The sequence below is a fragment of the Chrysemys picta genome, chromosome 1 (assembly GCF_011386835.1).
Source record: "Chrysemys picta bellii isolate R12L10 chromosome 1, ASM1138683v2, whole genome shotgun sequence".
Lineage (NCBI taxonomy): Eukaryota > Metazoa > Chordata > Testudines > Emydidae > Chrysemys > Chrysemys picta.
The window spans coordinates 234623305-234645608 of record NC_088791.1 but is presented as its reverse complement, the minus strand read 5'-3'; the positions used below and the strand labels follow the sequence as shown (position 1 = coordinate 234645608).

The window sequence follows — 22304 nt, the reverse complement described above, 5'->3', positions numbered from 1 at the left end:
AGGTCACAGCCTGAGATGAGAAAAGGCTGCAGCTCTACCTCTCTGTGGTTGTAGTACCCAAAATCTTATTTCAGTGCAGCTGCATGTAAAAAAGGTATTTGAGAATGTGAGGAACCTATAATTATCTATTCATAAAGTTATCGCTTATCCATTGGATAAATGCTCACTCATTTATTCTCATACAATTTGAAAATATAATTTATGTAGTGTTCTTTTGTGCTTTTTATCACCACCTTCTTTTTGTCCACTGTCTAGTCTGCTTCCTCATATCTTTATGTATGCTCTATTTCCTCTTTGTTCACAGTTCAGTGTTATAGAATAAAGCCAATTCTTTACACGCGTATGCCCTTTAATGTATTGATAGACTTCTTTGAACTGCAATTTCAAAGTCCCCAAATGCTCTCTTTTCTTCTCCACAGACACCCTAGGTATTTTTTTAAAGATGTCTGAAAATAGACACTTGCCTCTCAAATACTATCTATGGCTTGTAATGAAGTCTGAACTTCTAATTGCATGTTTAGTCTCTACACCTGTTTACTCAAAGTAAATATACCATTGAAGCATTTGCAACTATGGAAACATCATCTGCCCAACTTAATGTACTAAAGCAAACCTATTTTCAAATAAAATTGCAATTACGACTGTGTTCCACCCCACACCTCTACTGAGTTTTTAAAAAAAATATAACATAATTTCTTTATAGGCATCTGTCATAGTCCAGAGCAACTGCGCCTGTATTTTCCCCTCAGTGGTCCAGCCAGGGCAACTGTTCTCAGGCTTCCAGCTGCTGCCTTTCTGGATGGAGACCTGTGTCTCTCCCCCTTCAGACTGGTGTATTTCCAGGCTTCACAGTTCCCTGCCTTCACTGTTATTCCCTGCACAGACAGGTTACCCGTGGACACCTGCTTGCTTTCTCTTCAGAAATGATTAACAGGTCTAAATGCTAGTTATATGGCACCACACAGCACTTTCTGTACAACCCTCTTTTATTCTTAGGTAAAAAGCATTGCAGAGAAAACATATTAAAAGAACCTAAACATTTTAATAAGCTCAACAGAATTCACCTCGACCCTAACATGGATTCTAGCAGGCCCATTTTTTTCCAAACCTGCTCTAAGAAATGGGGCCCTCCAGGGACTACGGGTACTGTCCGTTTGCTGGATCAGGAAGAAGGTCCTGATCCAGTTTAAAACCAGGCTATTTATCCCAAAATCCTTTTTGTCTGTTGGACCTTGGAGAATCCACTTTGAACTAGTATATGCAAACCTCACCACGGGGATGGCTTCAAAGCACCTAAGCATTCCCCTCCTACTAGAGAGAGTACATACAATTATGCTTGTCATTGTATTTTTAAGGCAATGTACTCCAAAGGTATTAACCTTAATTCAATAACATTCATTTTAATTCCATAAGGTTGGTTCAGGATGTTACAGGAATCTGTCACAGCTTCTTTTAGATACAACTTCTACAGCAGAACTACTCTGTGTCAGTCATTATCCTGCAGCTTGGAGTTTCATTTTCTCTGCAGAGGTCTCCCTCCATTTCCTCCCCGCACAGTAACTACTTGTGGGAAAACTGGTGGTTGGTTGGTTTGTTTTACTTAATGAGTTCAGCTCATGAAAAATGCTGGAGGGCTTGTTCTCAAATAAACTTGATGTATAGTTCATCAAATTTTCAAGCTCCTGTTCTGGACCCCAGTCCAGCAAAACATTGTAAATCTGTGTTTAACTTTAAATGAGTAGTCCCACTGAGTTTAATGGGATGAAGATGCTAAGCATATCCCTAAGTATTTTACTGGGTCTAGTGCTATTAATCTAGGGCTTGATCCAGAGCTCATGGACTTCCATGGACTGGACCCATCTCCTATCTGTCAAACCTTCTTTATCTGATTCTTTTGTTAAATGCAGAAAGTCAAATATGTATTTTCAATTTATCTTAGTTTTGTATAAATGACTTTTAATGACAATTAAAAGAAGCCCAGACTGCACAATCTCAACAGAAATGGGCAACACAGAAATAGCTGAGGCAGAATCAGGATGACATGTTAGTTTCTTCATACTTGAGCAATGCCTGGGTAAGAACAAGACAGGGTTTGTGTCCTTCTCATCTAGTGAATGCCAATTAAATCCACACTCTCATCTCACCTACAGCTTGTGGATCATTTCCTTAATTCAGAAAACTATGATAAAATTGCTGGATGGGGTGTTGTGCTGCTATGCTTTTTCCACTGGGTAAATTCTGAGTCTCCTTGCCTAGATCACTTTGATTCCTGGCTGTCCACAAACTCCAAGTTTGTTTTACATCTTGCATCAAGCTTTCCCAAAAAACCGAACCTTGATTATTGGTGCACTGCACATTCTAGGTGTTTGTATCAAAGGTTTTTGGGTATAGGACCATTCAGTAGTGGGCTTGCATTACATTACAATGGAGACTAGTAGTTTGGTAACTGTCCTCCTTAATGATATTTGGCAATTAATGTTAAACTATTAACAACATTGTCAAGTGTTGGTCACACCAGTTTAAATCTAAAGTAATGGAGTCAATAGAGTCCCTCTGGGTTTACAACAGTGCAATTGATGGAGCACTTGAGTAGACTATGGTCCCAAATCTTCAAATGAATCTCAGAATATTCTGTTTGTTATGGTATATTCTATTGCTAGGGGAGTCAGTTCCAATTACCAACTACTCAAAAAAATCAAAAGAATATCCTTCATTTTTCTTATCGACCTCAAATTAAATCAAACCCAGAGGATCTGGGTGCCCTTTGTACTTTCTGTATGACAGAATGTCACCCATCTAATCAGGCAACTTTTCATTTAGTCTCTCATGGCTCCATATCAAAACTGGAAGAACTATATTTCATTCACATTTCAAACTTTTAGTTAACACAGTGTCCCTTGAGTCACAAGTGCTCAGTCAGTGTTACTCTTGTACAAATCAACTAGTTCTCCTGGGTGGTTCTATTGAATTAAGGAATATAATGAATGCTTTGTCCCTGCAAACTTAAAAATCTACAGAATATCGGGGATTCCCATTTCTGCAAAGGCATTGACATATCCAGACTCCACCATGCTTTCGCTAAAAGTCAGACGTGTATCATTACAAATGAGCATTACGGTGATTTATTACTTTCTCAGATTTGGAGAGAAGCCCCTCAGGCTTGAAAGTTGCTGATAATTTCCAGGTTCTTTGTATGTTTTCAAAGGGCCATTTTCCTCTTGCTGCTGCCAATTCTGGAGCTGCTAGACCTGCCTGTCCCCATCTCTTTGAGAGGCTTCTTTCTTCTGATTAGACTTCGAAGGCAGAAGCAGTTCTGCTGCATATAATACTAGTGCATCCTGGATCCACTGGCCTCCCCACAAAACCTAGGTCTCTGCTGGATCCCTCTGTCGCCTTTCCTTGTTGTAACATTTCAAACCCTTTCTACTTGACTTGAGACTAGAAGGTAGCTGGTGAGGTTAGACCTTTGTGGAGTTTCCATTAGATTTCCATGGTATTTCTGTGGGAATGGGCAATTTGGCCCAGCAGGTTTGGTGTGAAGCTACATGATTTTGGATAAACCACCCTCACATTATAATGGAGCAAAATTTAGAGGCTTCCTCCACACACACACAAAAAATAAAATTAAAATCTTGCAAACTATAAGCATCTTTGGTGAAATGTTCACATCTCTGAAAAGCAAAATCTATCACATGTAAAGAGATGGCTCCGGATATGAACTGTTTGATGGACAACCTGTTGGAAATCTTAGTGACTTGCCCTTCCACTGATGGGGATGAAACTACTCCCATGGCAGCCTGAAAAAGCAGCCTTGATTTTTTTTCAGTGACCGTTTCACAGCATGCTTCTAACAGGCTAAGCTAAAAGTGCAATCATTCTGAGATACTTCAGTTCAGGTGCATCCCAACATTGAGACTGCTGTTCACCTTTGACTCTGGATCTGAAAAGGGGGAGGACTTGACTCAATTGTTGCTAAGTACTGAGCCTATTTATAACTTTTCTCCCTCCTATACAACTGCTACATGCCTTTGAGCTACACCTCCTCATCCTTTCCTTTATCACAAAATGCTCTTAAAATTCAACTGGGGTGGCTGTTAGTTTTCAGAGCTTTACTTCACTCTCTCTTTAGAGAAGAGCAGGGATCTTTGTAACCTTCTAATCCTATTTTTATAAGTTAAAATAGTTAGATACATTATAATGATGCCAAGTCATACAGCTGTTAATCATTCTCACATTTCTATTTGGACATTCACATAGTCGACATGCTGGGCTGGGCAAGGTCTATATGCAGTATTCAAAAACTGCTGTTTCTACCTTCAATCTCTGTCAGTAACTATGATCTATTGAATCTTAGATGTGATCACCACTTATAATCCACCTGGGCTATTTCACAGACACTCGGGGTTTACCTTTCCCATTGTGTAGCTGTTAAACATTTGCTACTGGATGTTGGTCTCCAAATAGAGGCCATACCCTCGCTCATGTAATCAGCTAGTGGCAGGATTCATGTTATGCCTGTGTGACTTTCCTCGTTGTCATGTTCTAGACTACGTCCTCAGACTAAGGCCCTCATTGTCTGAAAGAAGCCCGTTTAGCCAGGGAAGTCTCCCTCAGGCAAATGCAGTGAGGTTGCATCTTCTGAGTCACTCAGCATAAGAGGGTGGGATTTTTCACTAATGTTTGAAGGACTAGGCAGCCAACTCCCTTAGAGTAGCTCTTTTTACCTAGAAAACCTTGTCTCCAACTGTGGTTTCCAGTGTAGCTCTTTTACAGATGGATTGAGGCACAAGAAGACCAAGTGACTTTCCCCACTTTGGCTAGGTACTGAGTAACTGAGACTACAAACAAAGGAGGAACTTCTAGGTTTCCAGACTTCTGCTGTAACCATCAGAGCCAGTGAATTTCACTCTTAAATTAATCCATCATTCCTGTAACAGTAGCTAGTAGTCAATGGATACTGACCTCTGTCATGTAATAAAGTATTAATCTTTTGCAATCCCTGTTTATGGAGGGTGGCTGAGGCCAATAAATTTGCTAGCTTGCTTCTTATCCAGCAAACTCAAAGGGTAATCAAACATCTCTCTGTCTAACAATGTCAGTCATTTAATTTTATTGCTTTTGATGACTGAAACGGAGAGCACTGAGCTATCAGCAGGTCTTCTGCACTGCAAATGGAAATGAAAGTTTTCCTCCTGCATTACTAATTGGCTTCAGTCTTGGTCTTCATTTCTCTGGGTGAAATTGTCATTTGATCACATGCTTGCTAAACATCTGGCCATCTTTAAGGCAAAGTAGTTTCAATTTCCCTAAATTGGGCTTCATGCATTATGCAAACATTAGTTCATTAGAAACTGAGATGAGCCATCAAGCTATATTGTTTGGTCAGAATACTGTAGGCTTATGTCTTTCCTTTCAGTGTTAGTTTGAAATCAGGCCCAACAATGTAGAATAAATTCAGTCCACTCAATCATTTTTATTTGTGATTCAGCTAGGGCTTTACACAGAGGTCCAAGTAGGGTGCAGTAGGTGATCTTGCCTTTGCTCAGAACTTATGCATATACCTATATGCAATGATTAAAACAGAACATTATCCATAAAAGGCCACATGAATTTCCATGGAAGTTAATAGAATTATGCCATGGATAAATTTGAGACATTTTCCTAAAATATTCCATACTGAAAGATAAGCAATTAAAAACAAAAATCACAAAGTTTGTCTCAGTCCAGAGTATACTCCGTCATATTCCCCATTGTCTTCACCTTGTGTATTCATTTATTCCACTGCCAGGAGAGGGGAGGAGATATAAAATGCTACTAAACTGGAAAGGAGTGATCCGCATTCACGCTGGTGTAAATGACTGCATGAGGTGCAGGCAACAATGGGTCTGACCATTGTCTGAGATACATCTCCACACTGATATATACCTGCCTCTGGAGATTTCCATTACTTGCATCTGAAGAAGTGAGGTTCTTACCCACGAAAGCTTATGCTCCCAGTACTTCTGTTAGTCTCAAAGGTGCCACAGGACTATACTCCTATTACTGTTCATTCCACTGTGAAGGTCAACTTTGGACACAGATGTTTAGCAGGTGAAAATTGACACAGCTCTATTGGCTTCAATGGAACCATGCTGATTTACACCAGCTGACAATCTGGCTCTTTCCTAAAGATTTGTCCTAAATGCTCCTAAATTGAGGCGTCATCACTTGTCTTCCTCTTTCACACAATGTTCATGACTTTTTTGGCTGACCTCTATACTGAGTGAAGGAATGGATAAGAACTTTCTGGTTGAGCAAACCTGAAAGTTGCTAAGTCTATCTTCATTATTTTCTCTGCAATATGTTCCCTAATCCTCTGGTGTATGACACTGTATGTATGTAAATATGGCTGATTATTTCTTTGCCATCTGGACAGTTCTGTTAAATGATAAGAAGAGAGGGAGAGCCAAAACAAATGTAGAAACCCTCTGAGGTCTCACTAAAGACACTAGACATATCTTGGGAGCAGCCTAACCGAAACAGAAAAGTAAAACAATAAGCATTTGACAGCTGTAGCAAGACTAAACAGGTAAACTGGTGAGGTAGTGAAACATTTCAGGAAAATAATCTTCAGAATTTTTACTGTGCTCACATGATCTGTAGAATTTCTAAAAAGTCTAAGGAAAAAAATCTATTGTGATTAAACAGGACTATCATGCACTGGATAAATATTCAAATTAAGAAGACTGTTCTTCAATTTAGGTCAGATCAACATGAGGAAATTTTGCCAGTATAGTACATCAGTTGGGCAGTGGGTTTTTTTGTTTTTGTTTTTTTTGCAAAAGCCCTAATAGAAGCAGTTATACTGGCACAGCTCTACTTTTTGCAGGTTTAGCTTATTTTGATCAGGGTCCCTGGAATAAGCTATACCACTCCAAAGCTAGGTTTTGCTGGAATAAACTAAGTCCATGCATAGGAGCACTGTGCCAGTATAAAAATAACATTAAAACTTTCCAAGTGTAGACCTGGCCTCAGGGAAGTGGTATTAGCGATGTAGTAGGAAGAGAGCCTGAGACTTAAGCCCTTGTATCAGAGGCCTGAGGTCTGAGCTAAAGTAGTAGTTAAAGCTTTACATATATAAAGCAAAGAGAAGCTGTGAGGACCTGCTTATGGAATCTGGCAAGAACAAGGCTAATATTGCCGAAATACACATTCCTAAGAAGGGCTAGGCACAGAGTACTCATGCAAACACATTCCAATATCAAGTGGTACCAAAACATTTCGATATTAAGGATGGTACAAAAGCATTCCCCAAGTATAACAGGAACACACTGACCCTTCCTAAAAGATAAGGTCAGGATGACAGTAAATAATAAAGATGTTTTCATTGAATCAACATGTACAAGGTGATGGGTAATAACTAGCCACTTCAGGGGGCGGTAGCTATGTCAGAGGGGCAGTACGTAACTTGTTTGTATTGGGGCATAAAGATGTACTTTAGAGGGAGTGTCTTTGTCTAGCCTAGGAAGGAACGGAAAGACCTGCCATTCACTGAGTTGGTCCATTGTTAGGGGCATACATGTAGGGGATGTGTAACGGTCGGGGAATCCCAGCCCAGTACCCATACTTTGGTACACTTGTTCAATGAAAGCTGGTTTCTTATTAGAATTAATGCTGTGTGGTCAGGAAAGGTCTTATGTCTCAGGCTCTCTTCCTACTACAAGCGATACTGCAAAATCGCTCTTTTGCTGTTATAAGTTGAGTCCACACCAGAAGTGTTTGTCAGTAAAGCTGTATCTACAAACCTAGTATAGACCTGGCATTAGTGTTGTTAAAAAATACTCCTATCTTACTTGTTAGATGAATACCAGCACCTGCGTGGCTAACAGTGGGAGAACAAATATTTAAAGATCACTGACAATACAACGTTGGGACAGGGATCAACTTTTTGTTCTGTGTTTGTACAGTGCCTAACACAATAGGGTCCATGACTCAGGCTCGGACACACCATGATAATACAAATAAGATTATTTTTAATATTTAGCTCTACACATGTATATTGAAGAATATTTTAGCACCTCTTACTGAGACTCCATAGTGCTAGAACTTTAGCAATCCACTTGGAATCCTATCTAACACAACTTTTCTTTAAAAAAAACAAACAAATGCTCATGAGGGGTATTTATTTAACATAATAAGAAATATTTCAAACTCTGATAACACCTATGTAAAAGTGGCCTGATGCTGTATGTTCAAAATCAGAATGCTGCCATTGACTTCATTGTGATCTGATAGTGCTCATCTCCTCTGAATCCAGGCTCCTTTTATTGGGGTATTTTCAAATAAGAATTCAGGATCCTAATATTAGGCTTTGCCAATTTTGTTCACTGCTTCTGTCCTTGAAGCTGCAGACTTTATACAGGCTAAACTCCAAGTTCTATGAATAGGAAATTTTTCAGTAGGTGGACTGCAGGACTTGCATTTTATATAGAAAACTCAGCATACAAAGCATAGGTAATAATGGCCTTGCCTAATAAACACTTGATTCAATGGAAATGTTCCTGGATTATAAATTCCTAGAGAAGGATGTAAAACAATATTTATACAGTAGCTTTTCTTTTGCCAGGCAAGCATACTATGCCTTTTTTAATCCATTAGTCATGATACATCTTGGCTATTAATAAAACCTCATTCTTTTTGTAATGTTCATCTATAAATACCTAGATATTAACAAAATTTAAGAGCAAAGCACTGAAGGAAACATTGAGTTTTCTGGATAAGAAGCAAGCTAAGGAGTTAATGCAGTGAATCCACATCTGACTACTGCATGGCCTTTAGCAAGGCACTTAACTTCTCTGTGCATCAGTTACCTCGTCTGTAAAGGGAGAGTAATACTTAGCTACGTTTGTAAGGTGGATTGAGAGCTACAGATAAAAATCACTATGTAATACAGGGGTCAGCAAAGTTTGGCACGCGGCTCGCCAGGGTAAGCATCCTGGCGGGCCGGGCCAGTTTTATTTACCTGCTGACGCGGCAGATTCGGCCGATCGCGGCCCCCACTGGCTGCGGTTCGCTGTCCCGGGCCAATGGGGGTGGCAAGAAGCCGCGGCCAGCACATCGCTCGCCCACGCCGCTTCTCGCCACCCCCATTGGCCCAGGACGGCGAACCGCAGCCAGTGGGGGCCGGGATCGTCCGAACCTGCCGCATCAGCAGGTAAATAAAACTGGCCCGGCCCGCCAGGATGCTTACCCTGGCGAGCCGCGTGCCGAATGTTGCCGACCCCTGGTGTAACACATAGTATGAGTAGTAATAGTAGAGTTACACAGTGGGTTCTAGTCTATTCCTGTTCAAATATCACTTGTTCTGGTACTCTGACATACGAGTTCTGAAAGAAGACAGCGGAGCTATGTTCATTTTACACCAGCTGAGGATCTGGCCCTAATAACATGATATGCATTCTACTAATGCGCCTGATGCTGAAACCCGCTCACTCAAGGCATCTCAATGAAATCTAATAGAGAGGTCTTTTGTGAACTGACAGATCTTGGATGTGGGGAAGGGGATTGCGTTTCTGCACCAATTTAAACCATAAGAAAGAGTTAGGTTGGCTTTAGTGGGTGTTCCTACCATCCGCATTTAATGGTGCTCTCACTACTCAAAAGTAGCCCAACTTCTTTCCAGCACTTCTCATTCATGAGATCACATAAAATGTGTACAGAATCTATCCATTGCATAACATGTTTGTTTACTGTATTGGAAAAAAATGCAATAATAATGCTTGTTTAGGTATATAGGGATCTCTGTATTTTGAGACAAGTAAGATGAGAATTAAAAATAAACATTAAAAAACAACTCCTCATTTGTCTCACTGCTGATATATTCAAACAATTCACTGGGGAATTCCCTCCCATCAGTTTTGACTATTACAATGCACCCTGATAGAACACTGCACTTTATATGTCCCTTTTTGTGAAAAACTATAACCCTCCCCTCTTTTATATCTGTGACCCTAAGAGCCCCTTGGTGCCAACTGGCAAAGGGTTCAGTGTTCTATAACAGCAACTCCCCTGAGAACTGACAAACTCACTACACCTAGCACACTGCTTTCATATTTATCTACAGAGTGTCTATATGACATCTTAAATGAAAGCCAGATCATTAATAGCATTGTGAAATGTATATACTGACAGTATGTAAGGAGTTTTTATTATACATAGGGAAATATGTTTTAAAGTCCTGAATCAAAGCAGGGTTGACAGACAAGGCTTTCTGCCAGACAAAGAATGTATATTGCCCGGTTCACATGTAAATTCAAACATTGTAAGCCAGCACAAAGGAAGCTTTATTTGCAGGCAAAGTCAATATGAGCATGTGAAGGCAACATGAAGTCAGCACACCAGGGAATATCCTGACTCTGGGGACAAAGTGGATTTTGGCAATGTGGGATGTGATGGGGTACACCTGGACTTTGTGGGGTCCTACAGGAGGCCCTCCAGTCCTACTACACTGTGCCCCCAGGAACCAGTGAAGTGACAGGAGAGAAGGAGTGAAGGTGGGAGTGCTTTCTTCCATGAAGCCTGTCAGAGCCCAGCAGGCTCAGATAAAAAGAGCAGTAGAGCATTAGCAGATCAGTTCCTGGCTGGAACCAGAGGGGCAAGGCAGGGAGCTCCTCTCTGGCCACAGGTGGTGGTTGAGGCACAGCCAGAGTTTGGTCCTGGCTGCATTTGGTTATGCTGGGTTTGCAGAGAGAGATAGGACCTAAGAAACTTAACCCCGAGGTAAGGGTGGAACTAAAAGGGGCCCATAAAGAAGGGGTGCAGGGAAGCATCAGCAATGAACTGAAATTGAGCAGTGTGTAGCGGCTGTTTATAGGGTCTTTGGGTTGGACCAGAGTAGTGGGTGGGCCTGGGTTCCCCCACCAGCCACTGCGGCATAAACCCCAAGAAGGGGACAGGGCTTATTTGAAAGCCTGAACAAAGGGCTGAATTTTAGGGCCTAGAGGTGGCGCTGAAGACCCTAGCAAGAGCAATGGCACTGACTTATTGGATTTGTTACTACCCTGCAAGGTGTTCGTTTAGACTTTGTGACTGAGGGCCAAGTCATGGAAGACCCACCAGGGTCAGCTGGCAGCCTGCAAAGGGTGCCAGGGTGTGAGGAAAAGGACTGCAGTACCACATCCGGCCCATAGTAGATGCTCAGGAGGTGAGTGGCCCCATTACCAGGGGATATAAAGAGAAGGCTAAAGACTATTTATCATTCACCAAGGAGTAAAAAGGACAGCGGTTTTTGGACAGCATTCATGAAAGAGGGATCCCAGCCAGGTTGGCTGGAGATGCTGGGAGGTTGCTTTAGGTGAGAAACTACTTTAGAGAAGTTGTTTAGATTCTAGGAAGCGTGGTATACTTTTTGTTTTATGTCACCATTTCTGTTTCCATCATTGTCCTTACTCACTAGCTCTTAAAACTTAGCTTTTGATAAGAAACTTGTGATCGGTTTCATTCTAACCGTATCTTAGTGGTATGGTATCCAGGACCTGAACTTGAGCTGTAGCATCCAAGCTTTGTGTAGCATTTCCTTGGCCAGAAAACCTGGTAATTTCCGTGTGCAGTGGTTAAGAGCTGGGCACTGCAGGGAGCATTCTGAGGCCTTGGCGGATGGTGTGTGCCTATCACTAACCTGCACAGAGAAAGCGAGGTCCATGGAGGCTTGGAGAGCTTGTGATGCCAGAGGCTGTTTGTTTCAGCGAACTGAGCTACAATAGACACAGACAATACTGCTTCACGCTAAGGGCAGGTGGCGGTGAGTTGCCTCACAACCCTGGGTATCCCCGGGGGAGCATCACAGTAGCCTCCTCCCAAAAAACCCACCTTAGACATCCTCTCAGCTCTTTCTACTGCTTAGAATCCTCAGAGGGATATTTCTCTTGACAGCTACAAAACAATTTGGACTTTTGTTTTCATGCAGAAAATCTTGGTTACTTTAAAGGTGTCAACATTTATGGTCAGGAGGGAGTTCCCCTGTCAGGGGGGAAACCATGTATATCTAGAGGAAAACTTTTTGAAAAAATCGCTTTCAACTAATTTCCTAGCCCCTGTAAAAATGTAGTTTAGCGTGATTAGATTTTCATGAAACTGCCTGTCACAGGCAAACAAATAGCTAGATGATTGTGTTGGTCTACTTGACATACTCCTTTTGCATGGTTTGAAAAATAATTGGTTGGAAAAGCCCTTTCGTTGTCTATATTCATGACATTCTGGGCTTTCCCTCATTTTCCTGTATCTTTATGTGCACATCTTCTTACAAGCAAATTGGCATTAGCAAGCAACTTTCATTGTGCTCTCTGGGGGCTAGAAAATAGAAGCTTCCAGTTGGCACAGCATACGCTTGCAAACCCATAGAACTGAAGACTGTACTGTCTGCCCTCATTTCAGCACCTTCCACCTCCCAGAGCTGAAAAGATTAAGCTCGTCCTCCATGAAGCTCAATTTAGATAAGGGTTAGAATCCTGTCTTTGCGGAGATGAAATGCTCTGCTTTCAATAATGCAATTATTCATCCCCAGGCTGGCCAATGAAGTGTTGCTTTACATGAATGTTTTTTTAAAATAAAAAAATGACCTTTAGTGCACGTTGTTGCGGTGATGGTGGGAGTCACCAGGTGGCACTGTGACACATAGCCTTACAGGGTCTCTTTCTTCATGAGTAAGCAGTGTTCAGTCTTTGCAGAAATGCTTGTGTCTGTCTTAGTTTTGTGATGTTGTTTCTTCTTGGGGGAGCATATGGGTGACTCTCACTAGAGGTGTTTCCTAGTGGTTAGAGACCCCAGTAGGTCTCTACTCACTCAAATGTGTCTCACTGGCTGTTGTCACATCCAGTGGCACTCTGCCTTTTTGTGGGTGTCAGCCTGACCCTCTGGTCATGTTACCAATTCACCGTATCCCTCTCTGGGGTAATAAAGTCCCAAGAGGGGATTGGGGGGAAGAGGAGGACCTTCAGTGTGTTTATGACCCCTGTGGGTGTTCAGTCCCAGCCATGGAGCTTGCAAATTCTTTACCCTCTCCAGGTTTCCCCACAGGGGAGTCTGGTGGAAGGCTTTCGTGCTCTCTGTAAGAGGGTGGTTGGTAGGGGAGGCCAGGCCCTCCCACTCCACCAGGCTCCAGCCCAGGGCCCTGTGAAAAGCAACAGCATCCAGCACCTGGGAGTGCTTTAAGGTGCCACCCTGGGCTACTTCATACCACTTGCTATCCCGCCAAAGTCTTAGCCTGACACAGTAGCAAAGAAAAGGAGAATAAGTAAACCTACAGCCCCTCTGGACTTCACAGGGAGACTTTCTCTAGCACCCTTCTTCAGGAGCTCTCAGGATAGATCTCTCTCCGTGTCCTATCAGGCCCCTTCTGAGCTGTCTGGATCCCTTTTAAGCTTTGCAACCAGCTCAGTAGGTTGGGCTGGGCAGGATCACCTGGGCCCATAGTTGTTTTTTAACCCCTTCAGTTCCAGAGTGGAGCTTATACTCATCAAAGGGAAGTGTTGCAAACTCCTTGAGAGTTTGCTCTCTGCCTTAATTTCTCTAACTATAATAAATTCTTGGGGGCAGAGTTGCTGCCTGAGAACCCGGCATTGGTGTTTTGGTTTAGACTTCTGCAAGAGAGGAATGGCTGCATTCTGTTTGCCTAGCTCTATTCCAAGTCTGGTGTAAAATAAACAAGTTGCATTACAAATACATCCAGAATCTGCACCACTGACTTCTCCAATGGGAAGCCAAACTGCAGGGGCCCAAAATATCCTCCTGCTTGGCAGGGGGCAACATTATGAATGACTCTTATTGACAAGATAATTAAAAATTAATGTGCTTTTGTTGCATTAAAGGGGTTCCAAACAAAACTACCCAATGAATGAAGGGGAAAGGTTTGTGCATGTTGGCAGGTATCAATATGAGCTGGATTCAGAAAGCATTTTGAACTTATACTAAATTTTATGGCTTAGATTCATTAGTTCCTTTACAACGAGCATTACAGCTTCTCAGATATAACTGAATGCAATCTATAGTCAAGAAAAAGACATACTATTAATAATGCATGCTAATCAGTGAGCAGAGTGAGAGAAACACCCCGGCCCACTCTTCCCTAGAGCGACTCCCTCTATGTGTCTACACTGCAATAAAAATTCCATGGCACCAAGTCTCAGCTGGACTCAACTGACAGACTCACAGGGTTTGGGCTGCAGGGCTAAAAATTGCTGTGTAGGCATTCAGGCTTGGGCTGGACCCTGGCTCTGAGACCCCCCCCCACCACGGGTTCCAAGATCCCAGCGTAAGACCGAACATCTACATTGCAATTTTTAGCCCAGCAGCCCAAGCCCATGAACCTGAGTCAAACCTCTTATGGCAATATACACTTCCAAATAAAATCTCAGTATCCAGATCTCCTGCTGGTGGAGATGGGGCCCTAAACTAGGTCACACTTGGCTAGTGCAGAGTTAGCAGTGGATCTCTAACTAGTCTTCTTGCTGCTTTTTTCTTTCTGGTTTGTTGGCAGATCATGGAGAACAGAACATTTTCTTGATTTAGGTGGCTAAGTGTACAAATTCAGTTTATTCTAAAAGCAGGAAATAGTCTTCAGAGATGGCAAACTTTGTATTAATTTCACAGAAAATAACCACCAGAGCCAAGCTCTTACTGCTTCTGGGCAAAGGTTTTAGTGTCAGCAAGTATATCAACCTGCCCACCCTTGCCAGCTCAAACCTGCTCATTATATTGTTAACCTACAATTTTTCATGTCACTTCTGTGACTAATCAAAATCTGTCAATCTCAAGAGGCAGTTTAACTTATCTTATTCCAATGGCAGCCATCCTGCAGTGGTTGATTTATAAAATCTGCTGCTTGCTTGTTAAAGCACAAAAGCTGCAAGTTACAAACCAAAATCCTCCATCTGCCAGAGGCTGCCTTAATTGAAGGCTTTGCATGGGATAACCATAAATGACAGGCCTCCTTCAGCTTGGAGGTAGGGACTGAAGAGCCATGTGAAAGGTGCATCTTGTTTGTAGTTGTGAGACAAAGGACTGATGGCTCAGGCTGAATTTCAGCAGGTTTTGTTCTATTCTTTTTTTCCCTACCTAATATTTTTTTCTCTCCAAAAGAAGTTGTGCTTTTAGGTCATCTTTGATTTTGTTTGAAAGGTTGTGTTGGTATTTCTGAGGGCAAGTCTGTGGTGGCAGTGCAGTCTTTGGTAAACAGATGTTTTGGTTTCATAGTGAGTTTATAAGAACATAGTCTGACCCACTATGGTTATTCTTATCTAGTGGTCCATCAAGTCCAGTATCCTGTCTTCCAATGCCAAATGCTTCAGAGGGAATGAACAGAACAGGGCAATTATCGAGTGATCCATCCTGTCATCCAGTCCCAGCAACTGGCAGTAAGAGGCTTAAGGGCATCCAGATCATGGGATTAAATCCCTGATCATCTTGGCTAACCATTGATGGACCTATCATCCATGAACTTACCTAATTATTTCTTGAACCTAGATAAACTTTTGGGCTTTCCAGTATCCCCTGGCAATAAGTTCCACAGGTTGACTTTCCTTTGTTTATTTTAAACCTGCTGCCTATTAATTTCCGGTTCTTGTGTTATATGAAAGTGTAAACAATACTTCCTTATTCACTTTTTCCACCCCAGTCATGATTTTATAGACCTATCATCACCCCTTAGACATCTTTTCCAAGCTGAACAGTCCCAGTCTTTTTAATCTCTCCTCATATGGAAGTGGTTCCATTCTCTAATAATTTGTTACCCTTCTCTGTACATTTTCCAATTTAATATCTTTTTCTGAATAGGGGTGATCAGAATTGCACACAGTATTCGAGTGTGGGCATACCATGGATTCATATAGTGGCACTGTGATATTTACTGGTTTGTTTGTTTAGCCCTTTCCTAATGGTTCCTAACATTGTTAGCTTTTTTTTGACTGCCGCTGCATATTGAGCAGATATTTTCAGAGAACTATTCACTATGACTCCACGATCTTTCTTGAGTCGTAACAGCTAACTTAAATCTCATCATTGTGTATATATAGTTGGGATTATGTTTTCCAATGTGCATTACTTTGCATTTCTTCTCAGTCGTGTTAGTACATGTAAAGTGATTTTCTGAGTGTGGGCATTGGTGAGCACTTCCGTCTTCCTCTCTGGGTTACATTTTTGTGTGTGTGCAATTAGTTACACATGAATGTAGAAAAATTTTTTCCACTCTGACAGCTTTTGTTACTTGTTGGTTTGGAAGAAAAATGGCTTCATACAAGGAGCTTGTGGACCAGATGAATTATTTGGATGAGAGTACTCAGCTTTCAGAAAAATTCCCAAATTTATCAATAATGACTACCTTACCTAAAAACCTCAAACCCTAACTATCTTCTGATATTTGGTAACTATAAACATACCAGGTATAAAAACAAATTGTAAACGTTTTTGTTTTATATACATATATGTAGGGAAAAAGATGCCAACTGTACTAAATTTTAAATATACTTACAATATAATGAGATGGATGAACCTATCTTGCTGTCCTGGATGGAGTTTGAAACAAGCGGGAAAAACTTCAAAGTTTGCTCTTTATACTAGGAAAGACCAGTTTCCATGTTGAAAACATTCATATTCTACTCCTTGAGAGAAAAGTTCAACTCCTTCAGGTGTCCAAAGTTCTCAGCAAGGTAGGTTAAACATGCCACTCAAGATTAATTATTGAAAGCAGCAGCAAGGGAAGACTGCTGATCTTTCAGGAAAACCTGCAGTTTTGCTCTTACTTTGAAGAGTTGAGACAATTTCTGGTGTTCACAAGCTTTCCTAATCCCCTTCAATGTATTTTCTGGCCTGGGTAGATTGCATTTGTGTCAGTGAGTTCGTCTGTAATGGATTAAAGGTAACAGATCCATGCTACATCTGTTAATCTAACAACCTCTAATATCGCTTTTGTTGACTTGCCTGTAGATCCTAAAAAGGATTAACTAGATCACTCCTGAGTGACTTCAGTTTTTCCCTTTCTTGTATCTAAGGACACGGTTTTGGGTAGCTGATTGTGAAGGGATCATATGTCATCTAGTTTGTTTGTAAATATTAACTTTTATGATTTTTGTATGTTAAACTCTCAATTCTATTATGCCTTTTTTATTTTGTGTATATATTCAAACTAAAAAGTTCTTTGACCTGCTGTTGAACCTAATGGGTAAAGGGAAAATGAACTCAGTAATGAAATGTGTGTAGTCTCTTACCTCTGATTCTCACTCTGACTTTAATAATGTAGTCCAGGTGTTCAGGGAAGAGGACCCTCCCCCCAAATTAAGTGTCTCCAGAAGTATAAACAAAACTGGGTGATTGTCACATTCTGGGGTGCAATGCAGACCAGTGAGGGGTTGTGTCACCACCTGCCCTGCAACCTTGGGTGCCTCACAATGCTTTGCTGCTGTAGCTCCAAACCTGGCCCACTCACAAACAGCCAAACCACATGCAGGTCACACCCTGAGTGTCCGTGTTTTAGCTGCAGCCCTCGTCCAGCAACTCTGACCCCAGCAGCCGGTCAGCAACACACCAGCCAGGCTCTGGCTTCCAGCAGACTCAGTTACTGTTTGCAGGGTGACCCCAACACACCTCCAGTCCCAAATTTCCACCAAAGTATGTGTTCTGCACCCTCCAGCCCTCTCCTGGACAGTTCAGATATTAGAGGTCTGTTTGCTACTTTATTGGAGTTACTAAACAATTCAGTTTAAACACAGAACTGGATTACTTTTAATTAAAAAAGAAAACAAGTGTATTTAACTACAAATAGATTAAGTGAGTAAAAGTATAAGGCAGGGGTCGGCAACGTTCAGCACGCGGCTCGCCAAGGTAAGCACCCTGGCGGGCCAGCCCAGTTTTATTCACCTGCTGACGCGGCAGGTTCGGCCAATCGCGGCCCCCACTGGCTGCAGTTCGCCGTCCCGGGCCAATGGGGGCGGTGAGAAGCCGTGGCCAACACATCGCTCGCCCGCACCGCTTCCGCCGCCCCCATTGGCCCGGGACGGCGAACCGCGGCCAGTGGGGGCCGCGATTGGCTGAACCTGCTGCGTCAGCAGGTAAATAAAACTGGCCCGGCCCGCCAGGGTGCCTACCCTGGTGAGCCGCGTGCCGAACATTGCCAACCCTGGTATAAGGCATTAAAGTCAGAAATGGTTATAAGAGAAATAAAGATAAAATGCTTTCTAGTAGCGAAAACTGGTTCAAGGACTTACCACATGTTCCCAGCAATGGGGTTGACCAAATTCTCAGGTCAGCACCTCTCTCAAAATCCAAAGGCTGATTCTTTTTCCTTAGGTGAAAGAAGGAGAGAAAGAAAGATCATGCATTTTTGCCCCTCCCTTTTATAGTCAGTCACCCTTTGGAATAAAGATTACCCCTAGATAAAGTAACTTTCTGCTGTGAGGATGGAGACATGGAATCTCATGGTGAAAGAGGTTCCATTTTGTTGTTTGCTAAAATGCAGATCGATCAGTTCTTGCCCCCCCTTCGTTGCCAAGAATGGCCACTTGACAGGTGATTGCCAATCAACTTTGACACCTGGCTAGAGGTATTTGCCTGTCTTTTGCCTTTGAGAAACAGGTTTACCCCTCTCCCAAGACTTGTCTGGGTAAATACATTTCAGTCACAATTTCAGCTTATGTTCATAACTTTACATATAATATTGCTACATACATTTTGCCATGATATTACTGATCAGCGAACTATTAGTTTTAAAAGATACCTCAAGCCATACTTTCTCTAAAGATTATTAGAATAGTGTGTGAATACAGGGGTGCATTCAGTCATAGCGATTGATAAGGAATGGTTGTTTTGGCTGACGTTTTCTGTAATGGACTATTTGGTCAATAAGGGATCATTGGTAGTACAGATGTGTTCTGTAAGGGATGAAACACTAACAGTGACTGATTAGAATTCCCTTTAGCTTATTGATCATGTAACTTGAAGATACCATAAAAGAAACTCCATAAATGAACAGAGAAAATGTCAAGAGGACACAGTGAAATTAATTGTGGGAAAGTATTTTTCCTTCCAAAAAGGGGATTCTTTGTCTCATACTCTATAAAAAGACCGAGGTTTGGGGAATAAGGTGGGCAATGCAAACTGCTGGCGTCCCACTAGTTAGGCTAGCTTGATATCTTACCCCAGGGGTGGTAATGTGTCTAGCCTTTCTGCGTTCTGTATAGTGCTGTACTAATCTTTGATTAAATCATTCAATTTGAGCCTGTTATTTGACAATCTTAATCATTATTAAAATCAAACACAAGCGGTTCCACAAGATTTTATCAGCCCTCCTGCACAGCATGGAAATGAGAATACAGTGAGATAGCTTGGGCTGCACTGCTAAGAGGCATTTTGATGACATTGTTTTATGGGACACAGTAATACCAGGGTACAAAATATATTGGAAGGACATAACTGGTTGTGCTGGTGGGGGAGTGGCACCACACGTGGAAGAAAATGTAGAATCAAATTAAGTTAAAAATCTTAAATGAACCAAACTCTACCGTAGGATCTCTATGGATAGTAATTCCATGCTCTAATAATAAGAATATAACGGTAGGGATATACTACTGACCAGCTCACCAGGTTGGTGATAGTGACTGTGAAATGCTCAGGGAGATTAGACAGGCTATAAAAATAAACTCAATAATAATGGGGGATTTCAACTATCCCCATATTGACTGGGTACGTGTCACCTCAGGACAGGATGCAGATAAAGTTTTGTGATACCTTAAATGACTGCTTCTTGGAGCAGCTAGTCCTGGAACCCACAAGAGGAGAGACAATTCTTGATTTGGTCCTAAGTGGAGCACAGGAGCTAGTCCAAGAGGTGACTATAGCTGGACCGCTTGGTAATAGTGACCATAATATAATTAAATTTAACATCCCAGTGGTGGGGAAAACACCACATCAGCCCAATACTAGCATTTAATTTCAGAAAGGGCAACTAAACAAAAATGAGGAAGTTAGTTAAACAGAAATTAAAAGGCACAGTGGAAAAAGTGAAATCCCTGCAAGCTCCATGGGAACTTTTTAAAGGCACCATAATAGAGGCTCAACTTAAATGTATTCCCCAAATTAAAAAACATAGAAAGAGAACCAAAAAAGTGCCACCATGGCTAAACAACAAAGTAGAAGAAGCAGTGAGAGACAAAAAGCCATCCTTTAAAAAGTGGAAGTTAAATCTTAGTGAGGAAAATAGAAAGGAGCATATACTTCATGTGCTAGAGTTTAAAAATATAATCAGGAAAGCCAAAAAAGAATTTGAAGAACAGCTAGCCAAAGACTCAAAGTAATAGCAAAAAAAAACTAAGTACATCAGAAGCAGGAAGCCTGCTAAACAGCCAGTGGGGCCACTGGACGATCAAGACACTAAAGGAGCACTCAAGGACGTAAGGCCATGCGGTGAAACTAAATGAATTCTTTGCATCAGTCTTCACAGCTGAGGATGTGAGAGAGAGTCCCAAACCTGAGCCATTCTTTTTAGGTGACAAATCTGAGGAAACTGTCCCAGATTGAGGTGTCATTAGAGGAGGTTTTGGAACAAATTGATAAATGAAACAGTAATAAGTCACCAGCACCAGATCATATTCACCCAAGAGTTTTGAAGGAACTAAAATGTGAAATTGCAGAACTACTAATTGTAGTTTGTAACCTATCATTTAAATCAGCTTCTGTACCAAAGGACTAGAGGATAGCTAATGTGATGCTAATTTTTAAAATGGGCTCCAAAGGTGACCCTGGCAATTACAGGCCAGTAAGCCTGATTTCAGTACGAGGCAAACTGGTTGAGACTGTAGTAAAGATCAAAATTGTCAGATGCATAGATGAACATAATTTATTGTGGAAGAGTCAACTTGGTTTTTGTAAAGGGAAATCATGCCTCACCAATCTACTAGAATTCTTTGAGGGGTTAACAAGCATGTGGACAAGTGGATATAGTGTACTTAGATTTTCAGAAAGCCTTTGACAAGGACCCTCACCAAAGGCTCTTAAGCAAAGTAAGCGGTCATGAAATAAGAGGAAAGGTCTCTCATGGATTGGTAACTGGTTAAAAGATAGGAAACAAATGGTAGGAATAAATGGTCAGTTTGTGCAGGGCAGTCAAAAAAGCAAACAGAATGTTGGGAATCATTAAAAAGGGATAGATAACAAGACAGAAAATATCATATTGCCTCTATATAAATCCATGGTACATCCACATCTTGAATACTGCATGCCGATGTGGTTTTCCAATCTCAAAAAAGACATATTGGAAAAGGTTCAAAAAAGGGCAACAAAAATGATTAGGGGTATGGAATGGCTTCCATATGAGGAGAGATTAATAAGACTTGGACTTTTCAGCTTGGAAAAGAGACAACTAAAGGGGGGGAGAATATTATAGAAGTCTATAAAATCATGACTGGTGTGGAGAAAGTAAATAAGGAAGTGTTATTTACGCCTCCTAATACAAGAACTAGAGGTCACCAAATGAAATTAATAGGCAGCAGGTTTAAAGCAAACACAATGATTTATTTTTTTTCACACAACACACAATCAACCTGTGGAACTCCTTGCCAAAGGATGTTGTGAAGGCCAAGACTATAACAGGGTTAAAAAAAGAACTAGATATGCTCATGGAGGATAGGTCCATCAGGATGGGCAGGGATGGTGTCACTAGCCTGTTTGCCAGAAGCTGGGAATGGGCAACAGGGGATGGATCATTTGATGATTGCCTGTTCTGTTCATTTCCTCTGGGGCCCCTGGCATTGGCCACTGTTGGAAGATGGGATACTGGGCTAGATGGACCTTTGGTCTGACCCAGTATGGCTGTTCTTATGTTCATGTTCTTGTATATCTGATCCAGATGGGGATATGTCCTTGCATTCTTGGTGCCTGGTTGAGCTAGGAACTTGGATGCTGTCTGATGCCTAATCCAGATAAAATGGAGGTAATTCTTGTTGGTTGAGGGAATAAGTTTGACAGGGTAGCAAGGATAGTGCTTGTCCCCATTATGTCGGAGTGTTTTAATGTGATTTGCCACTGAGGGGTACTTCTGGTCACCTGAGACTTCAAGATGACAGATTTCAGAGTAGCAGCCGTGTTAGTCTGTATCCGCAAAAAGAACAGGAGTACTTGTGGCACCTTAGAGACTAACAAATTTATTAGAGCATAAGCTTTCGTGGACTACAGCCCACTTCTTCGGATGCATATAGAGTGAAACATATATTGAGGAGATATATATACACACATACAGAGAACATGAACAGGTGGGAGTTGTCTTACCAACTCTGAGAGGCCAA

General features: G+C 41.6%; 1 protein-coding gene across 4 annotated transcripts in view; it reads left to right on the top strand.

The window, feature by feature from the left end:
- GABRG3 (gamma-aminobutyric acid type A receptor subunit gamma3) overlaps window positions 1-22304 on the top strand; it is a 529212-nt gene that overhangs the window by 43962 nt on the left and 462946 nt on the right. Inside the window, exon 1 of one of the 4 annotated variants that reach the window (XM_042840837.2) lies at window positions 16768-16888. The exons of the other annotated variants lie outside the window; for them this stretch is intronic. Within the exon in view, the coding sequence (XP_042696771.1) occupies window positions 16826-16888 (63 nt within the window). The 5' untranslated portion in view covers window positions 16768-16825. Of the gene's footprint in view, window positions 1-16767; window positions 16889-22304 lie in introns of those variants that run through there. 4 annotated transcript variants of the gene reach the window in all.